This window comes from Thunnus maccoyii, chromosome 10, assembly GCF_910596095.1.
Source record: "Thunnus maccoyii chromosome 10, fThuMac1.1, whole genome shotgun sequence".
In the NCBI taxonomy this organism is placed as follows: Eukaryota; Metazoa; Chordata; class Actinopteri; order Scombriformes; family Scombridae; genus Thunnus; species Thunnus maccoyii.
Genome location: NC_056542.1, coordinates 13,955,084 through 13,972,645, shown reverse-complemented (window position 1 = coordinate 13,972,645; position 17,562 = coordinate 13,955,084). Strand labels below are relative to the sequence as shown.

The window sequence follows — 17,562 nt, the reverse complement described above, 5'->3', positions numbered from 1 at the left end:
TGTTCTCTGCCTCTTCTTGTCCTCATTTGATGTTTTGGGTTTTTTCTTGCCATGATGTATATCCTCCTCTCCCTCTGTTCAGTCTTCACCACCTCTCTGTCTGTCCCGGCTATCAACACTGAAATGCACAGATGTGTAAGTGAGTAATTTCCAAAGTAGGGAAGAGGTGGAGGGATCTCCCTCACCTTGCACACTGCCCAAACACACAGCCACTAGAGTTTATCATTATGGTTCATCCTGCTCTCTCTGATCTCCATAAAGAGGCTTTTAAATTGAGCGATTGTCTCATTTTGAACTGGAAGCAAAACAAAAAAAATCTCCTTTGACCTGTTCTTCCATTTCTTAACATCAGGCAGTGATTAAAAAAAATGTGTGAAGTAGATGCGTCCCAGTCCACAGTGGGGAGGCCTCTCTGTTTTTATTTTATCTTTTATTTTTTGATTTTGGGGCTGGATTGTCTGATAAATGGCATGCTGGAGGAAGGCCCCGGCTCTGCTGCTGCTGCTGCTGCTGCTGCTGTGGCCGTCCTTTCAACTGCTAACACACACATACACGAACACGGAGAGAACGAACCTCACTGTAGCAACAACCCCCAGATTTTAGTAATATTTATACATGACATGGTGATTATTAATTGATGTGAATTGATATTTCAAGAAAACTACTTTTTGCCTTATTCCTACCAAATGTACAAAGGAAAAGAAAACTTGGGATGGAGGAGGTGATGGGAGGGAGGGAGGGAGTGGGGGTGATTTTAAATACAATTTTATAATGTTCATTAAAATGCTGCATTTCAAGAAAAAAAACAAGGACTCTTGTGATTTATGTGTTGTGAGGGTGTCCCATTGCATTCACACGTCTGACAGGAGCACTGGGGCAAAAAAAAGGGTGATATGACGTCATTTTGCAGTCTGGTTTTGGGGAAGCTTGAGCTGTGAGAAATGAGGAAATTAATTAATACGGGGTGTTGAAAAAAAGGGGGGGGGGCGACAAGTCTGTCAGTCGTGAAGTAGGTCCAGGGTTGAAAACTAACGTGACGAGATGAATTGCTGTGTTGGGGTCTGAGTCACTCTCAATGTGCGTTCAATAGCAAAAAACAGCCAGAGCAGCAGTCTGGTACAGAGCTGGTGGGGGCCGGAGAGAGAGGGAGAGAGGGAGAGAGGGAGAAGGACGCAGTGTGGGCGGGTTAAGAAACGCCGAGAGGGAGGGGACGCAAGCGTAATATTCCCACCGATTTTCTCCTCTCCTCTGCTCCGTACAACCGAGAAAACAAGGGCATCGCTCTCCTCATCTTTCCTCGCATCTCACCACCGACTCTTAACATCAGGCCCCGAAAGACACCCCTGTCATTTGCTTGAGCTGCTGTTTAAAAAGAGCATCGGCGGCGTGTGTCCTCCACCCCCACCTCCTCTCTCTCTCTCTCTCTCCCTCTCTCTCAATCTATCTCTCTCTCTCTCTCTCTCTATCCCCCTCTCATACCTGGAGGTTTGGTTTGGTTTCAGCTTTTGCGGGAGGGATTGCCGAGCCGAGCGGCAGGGGCGTGAGAGGCGGATGCTGCGAGCGTAGAGGCTGGGTACCAAAACCAGGAGCATCACCGCACTCGCCACGGTAATGTCAAATCGGCACGGTTTTCTGCTCCTTAACCTTCATATCTGCGACATTTTCCCTCCTCCTCTCCTGACTCTAAAGGTCGGAATATAGCTTACAGGCAAGTCATGGAGCCCAAGATGGTAAATGTGTGTCAATACCAGCCTGTAATGTAAATCTGCTGATTATTGTCGCATAGCATGTTTCTGATCCTGGATGTGTGTGTGTGTGTAACAGCTTTAACAACCTGTGAGCAGATGGAGTCTCATGTTATAGCCTGTATTTCTTTTCCCTTTACATTTTGATTTAATCTTCTATATGTTGTCCTGTAGCCCATCAAGGACTGCAGCAATAGAAAAAAAATGTGGAGGCTTGTTATGTCAATGAGAGATGAAAAACCCCCCCAAGGACTCATTTTTCAGTTGTGGCTACTGCCACAAGACAGCAGCTGCATTTTTTTTCACCCCCCTCCAACAAACCACAATTAAAACACCCACACAGCCACATGCAAAACATATTCTAGTGACACACACACACACACACACACAGATACACACGACCAGGTATGTGCATGCTTCATAGACTATTCTAGGATCTCCAGTTGCAAGCGTGTCAGTCTGATTTTGAGGAAAGCCAGAATACAGCATTATGGAGGAACACGAATTATGGATTTAATATGAATCTTCAAATTTAGTTCATTATGTGTGGGGAGGGGGCTTACACCACCTGAGATCAAAGGTTACATACATGATGCTTATGATTTTTTTTTTCGCACAAATGCAGCTATAAAAACCTCTGTGCATCTGAAAGGCCTGATCTCTCTCTCTCTCTCTGTCTTCTTACTGTACCTGTCTCTTCCAGTGCTGATCAGTTGTTGATGCATGTACTGTATTCCTCCTCCTCACCCCACCCTGTTGCCCCCTCTACCTTTCCTTCCCTTTCCTCCCTCAGATGGACAGAATGAATTTTCTCTCCTTCCTCTTCCTTTGCTTGACTTCGGTTGCCACTGGCAACAAAGGTCAGTTCCTCATCCTTTTGACTGTTAATTGTGAAGTGTTGAGATAATGGTTTACATCGCCATGGGAGCAGGCAGACCTGAGCCATGGCTGTTTCCCCCCAGCCCCCCCCCTCAAAATGCTCCTAATGACTTTATTGACATGTGTAATAATTAATTACTGCATCACATAGCTTCATCATTACATAAACAGTGCATTTTACGTAGGGCTGGGCAATATATTGATATTATATCGATATCATGATATGACACTCGATATGGTGATATGTCATAAATGTTATCCCGGTTTTAAAGGCTGCATTACAGTAAAGTGATGCAATTTTCTGAACTTATCAGACTGTTCTAGCTGTTTTATTATTTGCTTTTACCCACTTAGTCATTATATTCACATTAATAATGATTATTTATCAAAAATCTCATCGTGTAAGTATTTTGTGAAAGCACCAGTCCTTACAATACTGTCGCAATATCGATATCAAGGTATTTGGTCAAAAATATTGTGTTATTGTGTTATAGTGATATTTGATTTTGTCTATATCGCCCAGCCCTAATTTGACGTACATTTCGTGTTTTCGTGACCCAGTGTGCATGTGCTTGTTTTGCTGTGACTCTGTGAGGATGATGAACCTGCTTCTTCCTCTACAGCAGATTTATCATCCTTGATAACTCTGATTCAACATCATTGTTCCAGTGATTATCATGCTGGGGGAATGGAACAGACAGCATGGAGGGGGGAGAATGTCAGAGAAGGAGGGAGAGGAGAGTGATGCAGGGAAGACGAGGAGATTGAAGGAGAGATGGAGTGTCAGAGAAACACAGCGAAGAGGGGGGAGAGAGAGAGAGAGAGAGAGAGAGAGACTGGGGGAGATGGTAGGGGAGACAGAGGGGAAGGAGCAGTGACAGGAGAGGACGTGGCCAAAAAGATGCAGACCGATAAGGAGGAGGGAAGACGAGGAGGAGGAGGAGGAGGAGGAGGAAGAGGAGGAGGAGGTGGAGGTGGTGGGGGGGGAGTGAGGGTGGAGAGGTGGTACGTGAGATCAGGTGACACGAGGGAAAAGGAAAAGTGTGAGATATCAGAGCGTTTGTGTGCGTGACAGAGGGAGGCAGACAGACAGATGAGGAGGGGTGGATGAGTGTTGTGGCGACACAGAGTGACAGAGAGAGGAGGAGTGCCAGGGGAGACGGAGAGAGCTGGAACGGGATGCCTCTCAATCTGTAATCCCGGATGTAATCCACAGGCCTGATGATCAGATTAATGTTATATAGCAGAGGAGGAGGGGAGGGAAAGAGAGAGGGAGGGAGGAGATCAGCTGAGTGGACAGAGGGCAGCAGATAAATGACCAAAAAAGAGACATGGCAGAGGACTGTGGAGATGGAGGAGGAGGAGACGTTGTCAGCCAGGACCTTGAGAAGAGAGGATCAATATCTTTGATCAGGGCTGCATATTGAACCAAAATACTTTTTTGGAACTCACCAAACAGAGTATCAAAAACTCTCTGACATGGAAAATGTAGTCTGATCTGACACTTCCTCATTTAAATCATTATTTTGCCAATTTTAGGCTGTTTTATTCCTGCAAAGTTCTTGTGCTGATGATTTTGTTTGAAGATTTGTTCACTTTTGACACCAATTGAGAATTTTAGCTTCTTTGTTAATGAAAAAGAAAAAGTTCTTTAAAAGTTTAAGAAGTTTTAAGACCTTATAAGTAAAAGTAGTTAAGGCTGCAAGTAAGGATTCTTTTTTATTATAGATTAATGTTCTGATTATAAATTTATACCTCGTCTTCAAAATGTTAGAAATTAAAATTGCTTTTTGTTCGGTCAACAGTCCAAAACTTAAAATACTCAGTTTATTATCTCATGAGACCAAAAAAAAGCAGCTAATCTTCACATATGTGATGCTGCAACTAGGGAGTGTTTGATATTGCTGCTTGAAAATTACAATTAAACACCTCAATGTAAAAAATACTCCATTACAAGTAAAAGTCCTGCATTCAAAATTTGACTTACGTAGAAGTACTATCAGCAAAATTAGCTTAAAGTTCTCATTAGGCAGCAGAATGGCCCCTTTCTCGGTTGTATATTACATTACTGGATTATTATTATTGATGCATCAAGCAGCATTTTAATGTTGTCGCTAGTTGAGGTGATGCTACATTTAACTAACTAGTAGCTGTCAGGTATACTTTAGTAATAAGTGTAGAGCTGCAACGATTGGTTGATCGACAGAAAATCAGCAGCTATTTTCATCATCGGATAATCATTTTAGTCCTTTTTTTAAGCAGAAATACTGCTGGTTGCAGCTTGTTGAATGTGAGGATTTTAAGTTTTTCTGTGTCATACATGATCGTGAAATAGATATCTTTAGTTGATCAGATAAAACAAGACATTTGAGGATGATAATGGACATTTTTCAGTATTTTTTGATATATTAAAGACAGATTAGAAAATAATCGGCATGAATTGACTGCAGCAGTAGATTATAAAAATAAATGTTAGTTACAGCTCTAAAAAAGTGGAAGTAGTTGTGTGAATTAGCATAAAATGGAGGCATTCACATAAAGTACATGTACCTCAAGTTTTTACTTTAGTACAGTACTTGAGTAAATGTTTCCTCTGCTGAGCCAAAAATATTTATATTCCGCATTAAAGTATCCAAAAAAAAGTGTCATTACCAAAAAGTCAGATATGGTATCAAAGCTACAATCACAAAATTTCAAATGATACGCAGCCCCGTCTTTGAAGACGGAGAAGTTTGATCAGATTCAGAACCAGCAGCATTTTCTTCTCCTGAGTCTCCTCTCACAGAGGAGAAAATTAGTTCCAGTTTGATTTTCTGGAAAATTCAGTGTGAAGACAACAAAGCAACTGCTAAACACAAGTCTTGTGCTTCTGTCTGATTTGAAACTCGGTATCTCCGGCGTTAAAAGATTGAGGACAACAGAGGGGAGGCTCTCTTTGCTGGAGTGTAAAATCGTCATCCTTCTGGCTCATTAACTTGGCCTTTGATCATTCAGCACAGAACATTCAGCCCATGGATGAATAATTAATTCGCAATTAAAGGTTAAATTCACAGTAAACCTCAGGCATTTGATTTTGACTCAGCTGTTTTTTTTGTGTTTTTTTTTAAATACATTATTGTGCAGCTCCTGTGGCAGGCCAGTTTAGCTGATTGATATGAGCAATATACCTCTCTGTGTGTGATAAGGTGAAATCTGACTGGTTTTAATTATGCTGCCAACCAGGAAGGTGCGCAGAGTGGCGCTTGACATGAACGAGAGAAGGAGGGGAGAAAGGAAGAAAGGGGGGGGGGGGATCTGTGAGGGTCTGAATGTGATTAAATAGTGTCTTTGTGGCCACACACACATACATTGTGTATTTTTCCACCCGTGCACACTCTCATCATGTCCTTGCCTATAATGGAGTGTTAAAAATAGGCACGTTGGTTCCTTCTAATTGCTCCATTTAACCCAAAGCCTCTTCGGTCTCTTCTGTGTGCCGTTCAGCCAATAAGCACAAGCCATGGATCGAGACAGAGTACCAGGGGATTGTCATGGAGAACGACAACACCGTACTGCTCAATCCCCCGCTCTTCGCCCTGGACAAGGATGCTCCACTACACTACGCAGGTAACACCAACAGCACTAAACAACATGGAGTAATGTAGGATGAAAAGCCAAAAATGCTCTAAAACGTTTGAACTGTTCCATGAATTTGCTCGAACATCCTCAGAACTGGCAACTGTGAAAAATAGGTCAAATCATCTGCTTGCCTTGCCAAATTGAAAATCATCTAACCTTGATTTTCCAGACAGGAATGATGCTGCAGCTGTGTGACCAATCAGAGCATTTGGTTTATTTATGTCTGTTTAGTTGCTTGGACTTTAATAGTAAACTTGATGCTGATTTTTTATTTTTTCAGAGAGAGATGAGTTTGCAGCTATCCGACTGCTGTCATTGCCGGCCATATTTCCCAATAGAGAGTCTAAATATTAAAGGCAATGTATTCAGTCACAGGGTCCACTATTTTTAGACCATCATAGTGTAATTCAACCCGTCATTGCTCGAGCAGTCAGCAGCTTCTCTGCTCTGCAGTTTCGCTGAAGTGAGGCAATCATGTTTGCACTCGGGGTCCTGGAAATAACCATGTTCAGTCAAATTATAACAGATCAACTAGAATTACTCCGGGGCTCCCTGAAATTTATTGGGCTCGTGTCAAGAAGGGAGAGGAAATTAACTGTTTGAGCAGAACCTTCCTACTTTCAACTTACAGTATGTCTGTCAGAGTAGATCAGATACTATTCTAAAGGTTTCATTTTGAGTCTCGACTGCATTCATTTCTGTTCTATTCTTATGATGATGTTAAAATAGCAGATATCTGTCTCCTCTGATATTCTGGGGCCTAAAATCTACTGAATATTACAATAAGTTGTCACAATTAGTTCAACAATGACAGATGTTATGATAGATATTTTCGTATATACATCATACATTTCATAAATGCATCAGTGTCTGATATTTCACCTCTCAAACTTTCAGATTTGTTTGTCCTAATTAATATAATAGGACTACTAAAAGATTGTAGACGTGTACTGGACTGTGGGCCAATTTATGGGTTTAATTTCTAGTTATGTGCTACTGGTTGTTGTAGCTACTACAATAGTAATCACAACATATTTTTTGCACTTTTAAAACAAAATTATAAGGTGCTTCATAAAAAATAAAAAATAAAAACTGGGAAGGAAACATTAAAATAACAGAAATGATTTGGAGAATACAAAGAAGTTAAAAGTGACAGAGCACAGATTACCTACTTTAGAAATACATGTTTATAAAAAAATCTCTTTTAGTAGAGATTTAAAGGAAGTCACTGAGGTAGCAAGACAAATTTTAACAGGCATCTCCTTTAGTTTTAAGTCTATTGATTGTTAGCAGAGTTTTGTTGCAGGATCTGAGGTTGAGGGCGGGTACGGAGGGGCACAAAAGCTCACAAATGTGTGCTGGAGCCAGACAGCAGAGTGCTTTAAAAGTAGAGACTAAAACCTAAAGAAATCTATTCTAAAATCAACTGGAAGCCAATGCAAAGAAGGCAAATTGTGGGTTAAAACATCATATTTCTTGTTATTAAGAGTCTGTTTGCAGCGTTCTGTGTAAGTCATGAGCAGCTTTACCAGTCAGGCAGGTAAAAGTGAGTTCTGGGAATAATTAAAGCATGAATGATTTTCTTCAAGTCAGAGAAGGATAAAAATAATCACATTTTTGAAACAGTACCATGTAGATAAAAAAATTATATTACCACACAGGATCCAGACAGTTTTATTTCTTGAAAATCACAATTTAACTAAATCTAATATTCATAATGTAACTTTAGTGATGTTCCTCCCTCCCTCCGTCTCCCTCCCTCTTTCCCTCCTTCAGGTGAGATTTGTGGTTTCCGGGTGCATAATGGCCCCTCAGGTTCAGGTTCGGTCCAGTTTGAAGCAGTGGTTCTGGACCGCTCCACTGGTGAGGGTCTGGTTCGGTCCAAAGAGCCACTGGACTGCGAGAGCCAGCGGGAGCACAGCTTCACCATCCAGGCCTATGACTGCGGAGAGGGGCCCGATGGAGTCAACAGCAAGAAATCCCATAAGTTAGTCCTCCATCCTCTTCTTCCTCTTTGTTGAAACAGAAGATGTTTTGGTAACACTTTATTTTAGAGGTCCTTTAATCTTATATTAATTTCCTGGGAGTAATTTATAAGTATTTAATGGTTACTTTGGACATTTTACAGAGAGGTTGGCGCAATTCGGTACAAATTATAAGAAAAACAAAAACAATTGTTAAGTTGGTCTTGTTGGTAAGAACCCACTCATTATATTCTTCATCAAACAGACAATACTTAGTTTGTGTGTCTAACAATATATTAGCATATTAGATTATTTCTGAAAAACTCTATAATAAGCACATTTCCCATATACTGCACTACCAAATTATATAACTTCAAACTAAGAATAAACAGTTACACAGCAGCTACATTTAGGAAATTATTGAAAAAAACTAATATATATTGTTTGACACACACAAAACTACACACTGAAAACTAATTATTTTCTGTCTGTTAAAGAACTGTCATGTCTAATTTATTAAGAATTTTTGCAAATAACAATTTCTTATAAACCAAATAAATTGAGCGGGTACTTAACTAAACCAACTTAACACTTTTTTTCCATTTTTCTTATAATTTGTTCCAAATTTGCACCACTCTTTCGGTCAGATGTCCTAAAAATGAACTGTTTAATACGTGCAAATTACTCAGAATATTTCCAGGAAATTAGTATAAAATTAAAGGATATTCTATGTTTTTACCAATAATTAGAGTCACTATCTGAGGATCCTGCGCACATCACCTCTTCCTGTTGTTACAATAATCCATCTCTTCCTCCCCTCCTTGTGTTTTGCCGCCCACTCCGTCCCTCAGGGCCACCGTGCACGTACGAGTGAACGACGTCAACGAGTTCTCCCCTGTGTTTGTCGAGCGTCGCTACGAGGCTTCAGTCCCAGAAGGACGTCTGTTTGACCGAATCGTGCGCGTGGAGGCCCTGGATGCCGACTGCTCCCCGCAGTACAGCCAGATTTGCTTCTATGACATCATCACTCCCAATGTGCCCTTCGCTATCGATAACGACGGTAAGATATATTTTATTCTGCAGTAAATCAAAGGCTGTTGGACTCAGAGGGACCTATTAATTTTTGTCATTCTCTGCGACCAGTCACCACATTATTTTTCTTATTTGCTGTCTGCACTGTCTGTTCTGAATGTCCTTGGCTGCAAGTAAAATCACTCAATCCAATATTCAATTCAGTATTTGACTCCTAAACTGCAGATGTCCTCAATACATGAAAAACACACATTAGACACCGCTGAGATATTGATGTCTGGAAAGCAGCAGAGTGAAAAGAATTGCAGGTACTTAATTCTGCTCACAGGTAGATGCCAGAAGATGTTAAAATAGACTTTGTGTGGGTGGACTATTGTTCTGTGTCTGCATAAACACCGCAGCAGCTGTTGAGGTTTTAAATAGCATCCTTTTGTGTAGATTCCCCAACTTCTTTTATTGTATCCATTGACTGCTCGGTGGGGGGATCAATTGTGGACATTTTGTAATATGACACAGCAGCTGAGGAGCACCGAAGGACCCTGTTTTAGTCTGACGCTGCAGAATTTGTCCGTGACTTGGAGGGTTTTTGAGAGGATGAGCAGCTCCTTTCTTTTTTGGGTGAGACTGGTACGGCAGCACAGAGACCTTTTGTTCCGACCGTGTACAGATGCTGCGGGCTCGTCTATTGTCGATTTTCTTTTTTTTTTCCTTTACTTTGTCTTTTTTTGTTGCTATCACTGTTGCTCTTTCATCCTTCTGTTTCTCTGGTCACCACTGTCACAGCATCTTATTTCTTTACCTATTGTTTGTCAGCTGGCATGCTGAGCGCTGTCAGCCCATCACACTATTTGCTGTTGTCTTTATCTCAGAAAACAGGAAAACCCTTCAATTTTCGTTCAGTTCTGTGTCATTTATCTTGCCCATTTTTTTCATTTTCACTGTCTATTCCTGAATATAGTGAACTGTACAGGATAACGGCTCCATTAATGTGTATGAGCAGGGATGGTAGAGGTTTATCAATGAGTGTTCATTTGTGCTGTGTTTTCAATTACGCAATCTTGTTGTTGATGACTAACCCCTCTATTTCTGTATCCCTTTTATTCTTTGTTTCATTATTTCTCGTCCTTTCTTTCCTGTCTGCCTCTCCCTTCCCTGCTCTCTGTCTCCTAGGAAACATTAAGAACACTGAGCCGTTGGATTCGAAGCGTCAGCGTGTTCACACCTTCTGGGTGACCGCTTTTGACTGTGGAAAGAACCGTGCTCAAGCTGACGCCCAGGTTGTTGTCACGGTCAAGCCATCCTGCAAACCCGGCTGGATCGGTAATCAATGCCACAGATTGCTCTGTTTCTGTCACAATTATCATCCTGGAATAAATGTCGTGAGATGTGAGAGAGAAATGTTTTTTTAGTTTTATCTGTTGCTTTTTTGGATGAAACTCTCCCTCTGAGTTGGAATTTGTGTGGGCTGGTGCCTGGATGAGTCACCTTTGCATGTTTATATCAAGATCTGAGTTTTAAAGAGGTGGTGCTGAAGCTAAGTAATATCAAGGGAAGGTAATTAATTAAACTGTGATAATATTTTCATAGGATCATACATACTATTACTAGACTTTCCCTTTCTCCTCCAGCATTAGCTTATTTTGACAAACTGCTTTTTTTTTTTTTTCAGGATGGACCAAGCGTGTGGAGTACACACCTGGGTCAGGTAGCATCCCCCTGTTCCCCAGCTTGCATTTGGAGACCTGTGAAGAGACTGTGTGGAACATCCAGGCCACCGTAGAGCTCCAGACCGGCCACATCGGGAAGGGCTGCGACAGAGACAGCTATTCTGACAGATCAGTGCGACGACTGTGTGGTGGGGTCTGGTTTATACCTGACAACATGCAGCCAATAAGGGGGAATTATCGGTTATATTTATATCTTCTCTCTCTCTCTCCTGCCTTCATCAGGTGCTGTGAGGGGCGAGGTGGACCTCCTCCCACCCCCATCGCCTGCAGCCAACTGGACCTCCGCCCTGCCTACTCTCCCCTCTTCTGATTCCTCTCTGGTCTTCTCCTTTAACGGCTCGAACCACGTTGCTGTGGTGCCTGACTCGGTTGTGTCAGCATTATCTGGCGACCATTTCACCCTCCAGTTGTGGATGCGAAGAGGGGGTGCTAACATCCAGCCTGCGACCACTCAGACCAGAGGAAATCACAAGGAGGAGGAGACTATCGTGTGCGGCACTGTTAAGAACGGTGTGTTGTAACGGTCAATTGTTGAATTTAATTTATGATATCATGGGTTTTATAGCATTTGAAGGAAAGTGTCTAGACAACATTGTGTTACTATTTTAAGTAGGAGAAGACACGTCAGACCTTAGGAACCCTCATGAAGCTACCATCAGATTCTCAGAGCTGCAGGGAAAATCACTGCTGGCAAAAAAGCAGAATCTTTATAGCTTCAACAGCTACTATGAAGGTGCTCTTGAGACAGGCACTTGGACTGCTGTCCACTTGGCTGCTCCACTTGAGCATGTTCAGCACATCTTCCCTCGATAAACAGCGGCAATAAAGCCCACAAGTATATATCAGAGTAAATACTTGAATCATACAGAATAAGAAAGATTAAACAATCAATAATAACCTCATTGCACATTTTTATTACTGTGGTTATTCTGTAAAGAAATGGCTTGATATATTTTGACAAGGCCAATTATTTTCTCTGTGTCTGCTCTACAGATGACTCCTTCTCCCACTACTCTCTCTCCGTCCACGGCTGCCGTCTCTCTCTCTTCTACTGGCCCGACGTCTCAGCCGCACGGCCCGTCAAGTTCTTGTGGAAACTGGAGCAGGTACTGGGGGAGCGGCAAACAGCCAGGCTTTGATCTTTTCACTTGCGCTGTTCTTCTCTATTTGTACCTTAAGCAGAAACTGAAATGGAGGGAATGCGTGAGATGTGTGTAAGGTTAATGTTGACGCACGCACCAGAATACGTGAATAGGAGGCGAAATGCTGTAGAATACTGATCATGTGGTAAACTCGCATACCTCTGTGCATGTTAGTGTGTGTGTGGGGGTTGTAGGTGTGAAAGGGGGCATGTTTTGACTGAAGCCACTGGGCCCAGACAGATTGAAGTTGCATGGATTAAAGCTTATACAGAGAAGATTTGTGAAATCCCTCCGTCTGAACCACGATATCTTATTAACCCCGTCTTTCTTTCCTGTCCCTTTGTCTTTATAATTCCCTTCTTCCCTCTTTGTGTTCCTTCTGTTTGTACACTATCAATTGAGCAAAAGCCAAAACACACAGGAATTTAAACAGGTCAAATATTCACAAACCAACAAACGTTACCCATGCGAGACAAGTCAACTGTTTTCTTTGTTCCGGCTCGAGTTGACGCCGTCTTATCTCTGTCCAACAGGTGTGCGACAGCGAGTGGCATCATCTTTCACTCAGTGTCCAGTTCCCCTCAGTGACCTTGTATGTCGATGGTGTGACCTTCGACCCCGCCCTCATCCATGACAATGGAGCCATCCCCAACCCTGCCCCCCGCCAGAGGATGTTCATCGGTGCCTGCTGGGGTAAGACACTATAAATTTATGCTGCTAGATGCTGACAGAGGCATCCACAACTGACATATATTTCATTCCAGCCTAACGATGGAGTTTGACAGACATGTGTGCAAGCGGAGAGCGAGGAATTTTTTTTTTGCATAAATGCTATGAGCAGCAATAGTGCAGTTTTGCATTCCTCTGTCACTGAAATGTCAAAAAAAATCACACATCTCAGCCGTGAGCCGAAGATAGCAGGCTTCCATTTCTGGCATAAGCACCGGCAAGTTACGGACCCTCGTAAGGCATCTCAAGACAATCTGCCCAGATATTTTTTCCCTCGCGTCATTCACTCCCTCATTTCACTCTCTTATAATTTGGTTGATGCATTTTGTCTTCGAGGGCTAATAATATAACTGACTTATCAATTATTCAGGGCAGCAGAACAACATGAGGGCCAGACAGCTATCAGCCAGTTACACCCGCACCACCAATAAAAATCGGAAACTCTGACTGCCAATTAACAGGGAGATGTACACACACACACACACACACACACACACACACACACACTCACAGTATTACAGTCTCATCCACAGTGGAAGTCACTCTGTTGCCTGCGTGGCAGCAGCTGCTGCTAGATAATGAGGAGGTGGTACATTTTTGAATATCTATGGGTTTTTTTTTTTTTTCTCACTTGTGCCTGCTTGTGTTATTTATTTATTTTCTTTTTTTCCCCATTTTTCCTGTCAAATTCTCACACTTTCTTTTCATACATTAGTACTTGTAAGTATCTTTCTCACTCTGTCTTATTGTTTTCTCTTTTTCACATTTCCCTTTGCCCCCGACTGGTTTTTCCCTGCAGAGCCAGAAGAGAAGCAGAAGGAGATACTGAACAACACCATCCCAGAGGGTAAAGACTCAGGTGACCTCCTTGTTTTCACTCTGTTGTCTGCCTGTCTGTGTCAGCATGAGGGTGTGCAGAAACTGTTTTGCTGTGTCATTCTTGGTGTATTATATATATATATATATGTATATATATATATGCATATTAGAAGGTGTATTGGTTGTTAATATACAGTATGTGTTCACGCTTGACTGTCTCTTCTCTTTAGTGAAGTATGTGGGTGGTTACCATGGCCTGTTGTCAGGCGTGACAGTACGTCCCGGCAGCGTGGAGCCTCACAGTGTGGTGGAGTGTCTGTACGCCTGCAGGGAGGGGCTGGACTTTGGAGACCTGGAGACTCTAGGCTCTGGCATGAAGGTAACGCTTCAGACAACTGTATTATACCACATTACAAAAAGAGAGGTTGATACTCAAAGAGACTGTTTACATCTGGAGTTAACTTGTGTCTTAGATATATACATTCAATTAGGATCTCTCATTCTCATCTGTGAAGTTTACAGTCTTTAACATTCAAAATGAAAGACCCACCTACAGTCAATAATGCCTCACTGGAAGAGACACTTAGCTGCTTCTTTGCCTGCTTTGAGACAAACGGGTTAGACGATGTAGCTACACCTCCACCAGCTACCAGCAATCACGAACTTACCGTACAGACACAGGAGGTAAGGCTAATTCTGAGCACTGCGAATGTTAAGTGCTCAGAGACTGCGCCCATCAGCTTGTGGAGGTGTTTATTAACATCTTCGAACTGTTCCTGTCCCAAGCTGCTGCACCTGCCTGTCTGAAATCAGCCATATTCATACCACTGCCCAAACAGACCAACACCAGCTGCCTGAATGACTATAGACCAGTGACACTCACACCCATTATAGCAAAGTGCTTTGAAAGATAAAGCACATCAAATCCACCCCTCCCCCCCACCCTGGACCAGCACCAGTACGCCTAAACAGATCCACAGAGGATGCCATCACCACGGCTTTCCACACAGCACTAACCCACCTTGAACAGAAGGCAACATATGTGAGGCTGCTTTTTATAGAGTACAGCTCCACGTTCAACACTTTTGTCCTCAGCAGGTTGGTCGCCAAACTGCTTGACCTGGGTCTCAGTGACTCCATGTGCATGTGGATCAAGGACTTCCTATTCAACCGCCCACAGACGGGCAGACAGTCAGACTCGGTCCCCGCCTCTCCCTAAGCCTGACCCTCAGCACTGGCGTACCACAAGGCTGCATGCTCCTCTATTCCCTTTATACATATGACTGCATCCCCACACACCCCCTCAAACACAATCATTAAATTTGCAGATGACACAACAGTGGTGGGACTGATCTCAAACTGGGACGGAGACAGCCTACAGAGACGAAGTCTGCAAACTAGCAGGATGGTGTACAGAAAACAATCTATCACTGAACATCAAAAAAACCAAAGAACTCATCATAGACTTTAGACTTTCAAGCTTCAAGTTTCTAGAAACCCACATCACAGAGGACCTCACATGGACAATCAAGTCCACTGCTCTGGTCAAAAAGGCTCAACAGCGGCTCTACTTTCTAAGGACACTTAGGAAAACCAACCTGTCCATGAAGCTGCTTGTGTCCTTCTACCACTGCTCTACAGAGTGTTCTGACACACTGTATTACTGTATGATATGCCAACTGTTCAGCGGCAGATGAGAGCCCATAAACACAGCCCAGAAAATAATTGGACTCCCTCTGCCCACAATGGAAGACACCTTCAGATCACGCTGCCTCCACAGAGTCAGCGGTGTTCTGAAGGATGCAACTCACCCCTATCATCACCTCTTCTCTCTGCCGCCATCTGGAAGGCGCTACAGGGCCTTAAAGAGCCGCACTTCCAGGCTCAAAAACAGCTTTTTTACTGCAAAGCCGTCACTGAACTGAGCTCCACAAAACACTGTCCCCCTACCACCACCCCCCCAACATCATCATAACACCACAGCACTAACAACTGGAATAATACAATGAATAAATGTGCAATAAGATCTGTTATTATCTGTATATTACGTGCAATAATATTTTTATAGGGTGCAATAGCTTTTGGTACAATGTACAATAGTACATAGTACATTTATCTTTTTATTATTATTATTTATCTATATGGACGGGTGCACGTTTGTATATATATATATATATATATATATATATATATATATATATATATATATATGTGTGTGTGTGTGTGTGTGTGTGTGTGTGTGTGTGTGTGCATGAGTGGAATATTACATGAACCGGTTTAGGAGCTGCAAAACAAATTTCATTAGGACAATGTGCAATGACAATAAAGTCATTCTATTCTATTCTATTCTATTCTATTCTAAAACACGCCACACAGCTTTTGTCCAGTACACTATGCTGTATTCACCAAATATCATCTTGCCTTCATCAAGGTGGTGTCTCGTGTCTGAGCAATCCATCGATCAGTCATGTGACTTAGTATAAGTATAGAAAAACAACATTAGCGTTATCTTTTTAGAATATTTCTAACAAAATACAACGTTTACTCTTTATGGATACAGATACAAAACAACAACTGTTTTCTGAAATATAGTATATTTAAATCCCTTCCATCTCTTAATACTTATGGTCTCAAAATGTAATGTAATCCATCTAAAGCTCATTCTTTAACATTAACAATGAATGACTGAGAATTTGTTTCCTATCCACACATTTAAAATCACAGTTTTTCACAAATATTGTGCATAAGTACCTAACAGAGGGCATGTTACCATTTACTTTGCCTTCCTGTTTATGTGTATGTATTCTTGCTTTCAGTATGTGTAATCTGCAAATTAACTGTTGTTGACAAATGAGTTTCTAACGTTGTCTAGTGGTAGTTTAGATGACCAGATCTTTATGAATTTGGAGCAATTAGGCTTTTTTAAAAATCTATGTATCTATGTGTTATAGTCAAAAAGTCAATAGAGACTCTTAATTATTTTCAGTGGTATCCCTTTAAGACAAAGTTAAACTGTATTTTTTTAATTAACCCTTGCTCTGAGTTTATGCAGGATAGTTTTCATACAAACTGTAAAATATCCAATGTTCTGATTCTTTGTAACTTGTTGTCTTCTTCATGTACATAAATGAATCTGAACTTAGATGTTCAAACTGTCCTTTGACCCTGCAGGTTCATGTGAATCCCAGCCAGTCAGTGTTGGTGCTGGAGGGAGACGACATTGAAAGTTTTAACCGTGCAGTGCAGCAGGTCACCTACAGAAACTCTCTACGCTTCGCCACCCCTGGAGTTCGGCCCCTCAAACTTACCACCTCACTCAGGTACAAAACACACACACACACACATGTTGTCCTAAGTCACCTTTGGGGACATTACATAGACTTGAGGCTCTTTTATACAGAGATCCCGCATTATAGTCGTAAAGAAGATCTGTCATTTAGCCGCCTTTGCTTTTTCACACTGAACCAAACAAAATCGGCCTAATGCCGCCCCTGTGTGTGCTTTTACATAGCATGCCAGCATTCGGGATTCAGAGGCGTGACGTGTAACACATCAGCATCAGCTCCCTGTCCCCCCGTGCTGGCTGTCCCTTTTAACAAATGTCGATACATCTCTGTGACTACCTCAGTAGCCAGCTTATTGGTGGAGCAACTCTGCCCCTCTACTTGAACAGGCTGTGTAATAGGGGCTTTAGATTCATTTCCTGGAGACTTACCCTAACCCTAACCATAACCACTACTTGCCTAAAACCAACCTTTACCCTAACCTTAACCTAACCCTAACCTTAACCACTGACCCAAAAATCAGCTTTTTCCCTATTGGTGACACACATTTTGTCCCCAGTTGGACAAGCTGGCCCCAATTAACTGGCCTTAAATCTAAAATTTGTCCCCAAAAGTATCCTATG

General features: G+C 42.1%; 1 protein-coding gene across 3 annotated transcripts in view; it reads left to right on the top strand.

The window, feature by feature from the left end:
• The first annotated feature begins 1,031 nt into the window (after positions 1-1,031).
• Positions 1,032-17,562, top strand: part of clstn3 (calsyntenin 3) — a 29,651-nt gene continuing 13,120 nt past the window's right edge. Inside the window, exons 1-13 of one of the 3 annotated variants that reach the window (XM_042422904.1) lie at positions 1,032-1,608; positions 2,539-2,605; positions 6,108-6,230; positions 8,019-8,229; positions 9,058-9,266; positions 10,409-10,558; positions 10,908-11,093; positions 11,188-11,475; positions 11,959-12,071; positions 12,641-12,800; positions 13,636-13,695; positions 13,886-14,034; positions 16,827-16,975. In XM_042422904.1, the coding sequence (XP_042278838.1) occupies positions 2,539-2,605; positions 6,108-6,230; positions 8,019-8,229; positions 9,058-9,266; positions 10,409-10,558; positions 10,908-11,093; positions 11,188-11,475; positions 11,959-12,071; positions 12,641-12,800; positions 13,636-13,695; positions 13,886-14,034; positions 16,827-16,975 (1,865 nt within the window). In that variant the 5' untranslated portion in view covers positions 1,032-1,608. Of the gene's footprint in view, positions 1,609-2,448; positions 2,606-6,107; positions 6,231-8,018; positions 8,230-9,057; positions 9,267-10,408; positions 10,559-10,907; positions 11,094-11,187; positions 11,476-11,958; positions 12,072-12,640; positions 12,801-13,635; positions 13,696-13,885; positions 14,035-16,826; positions 16,976-17,562 lie in introns of all 3 variants that reach the window. The other 2 variants (XM_042422906.1, XM_042422907.1) reach the window with 2 other exon arrangements.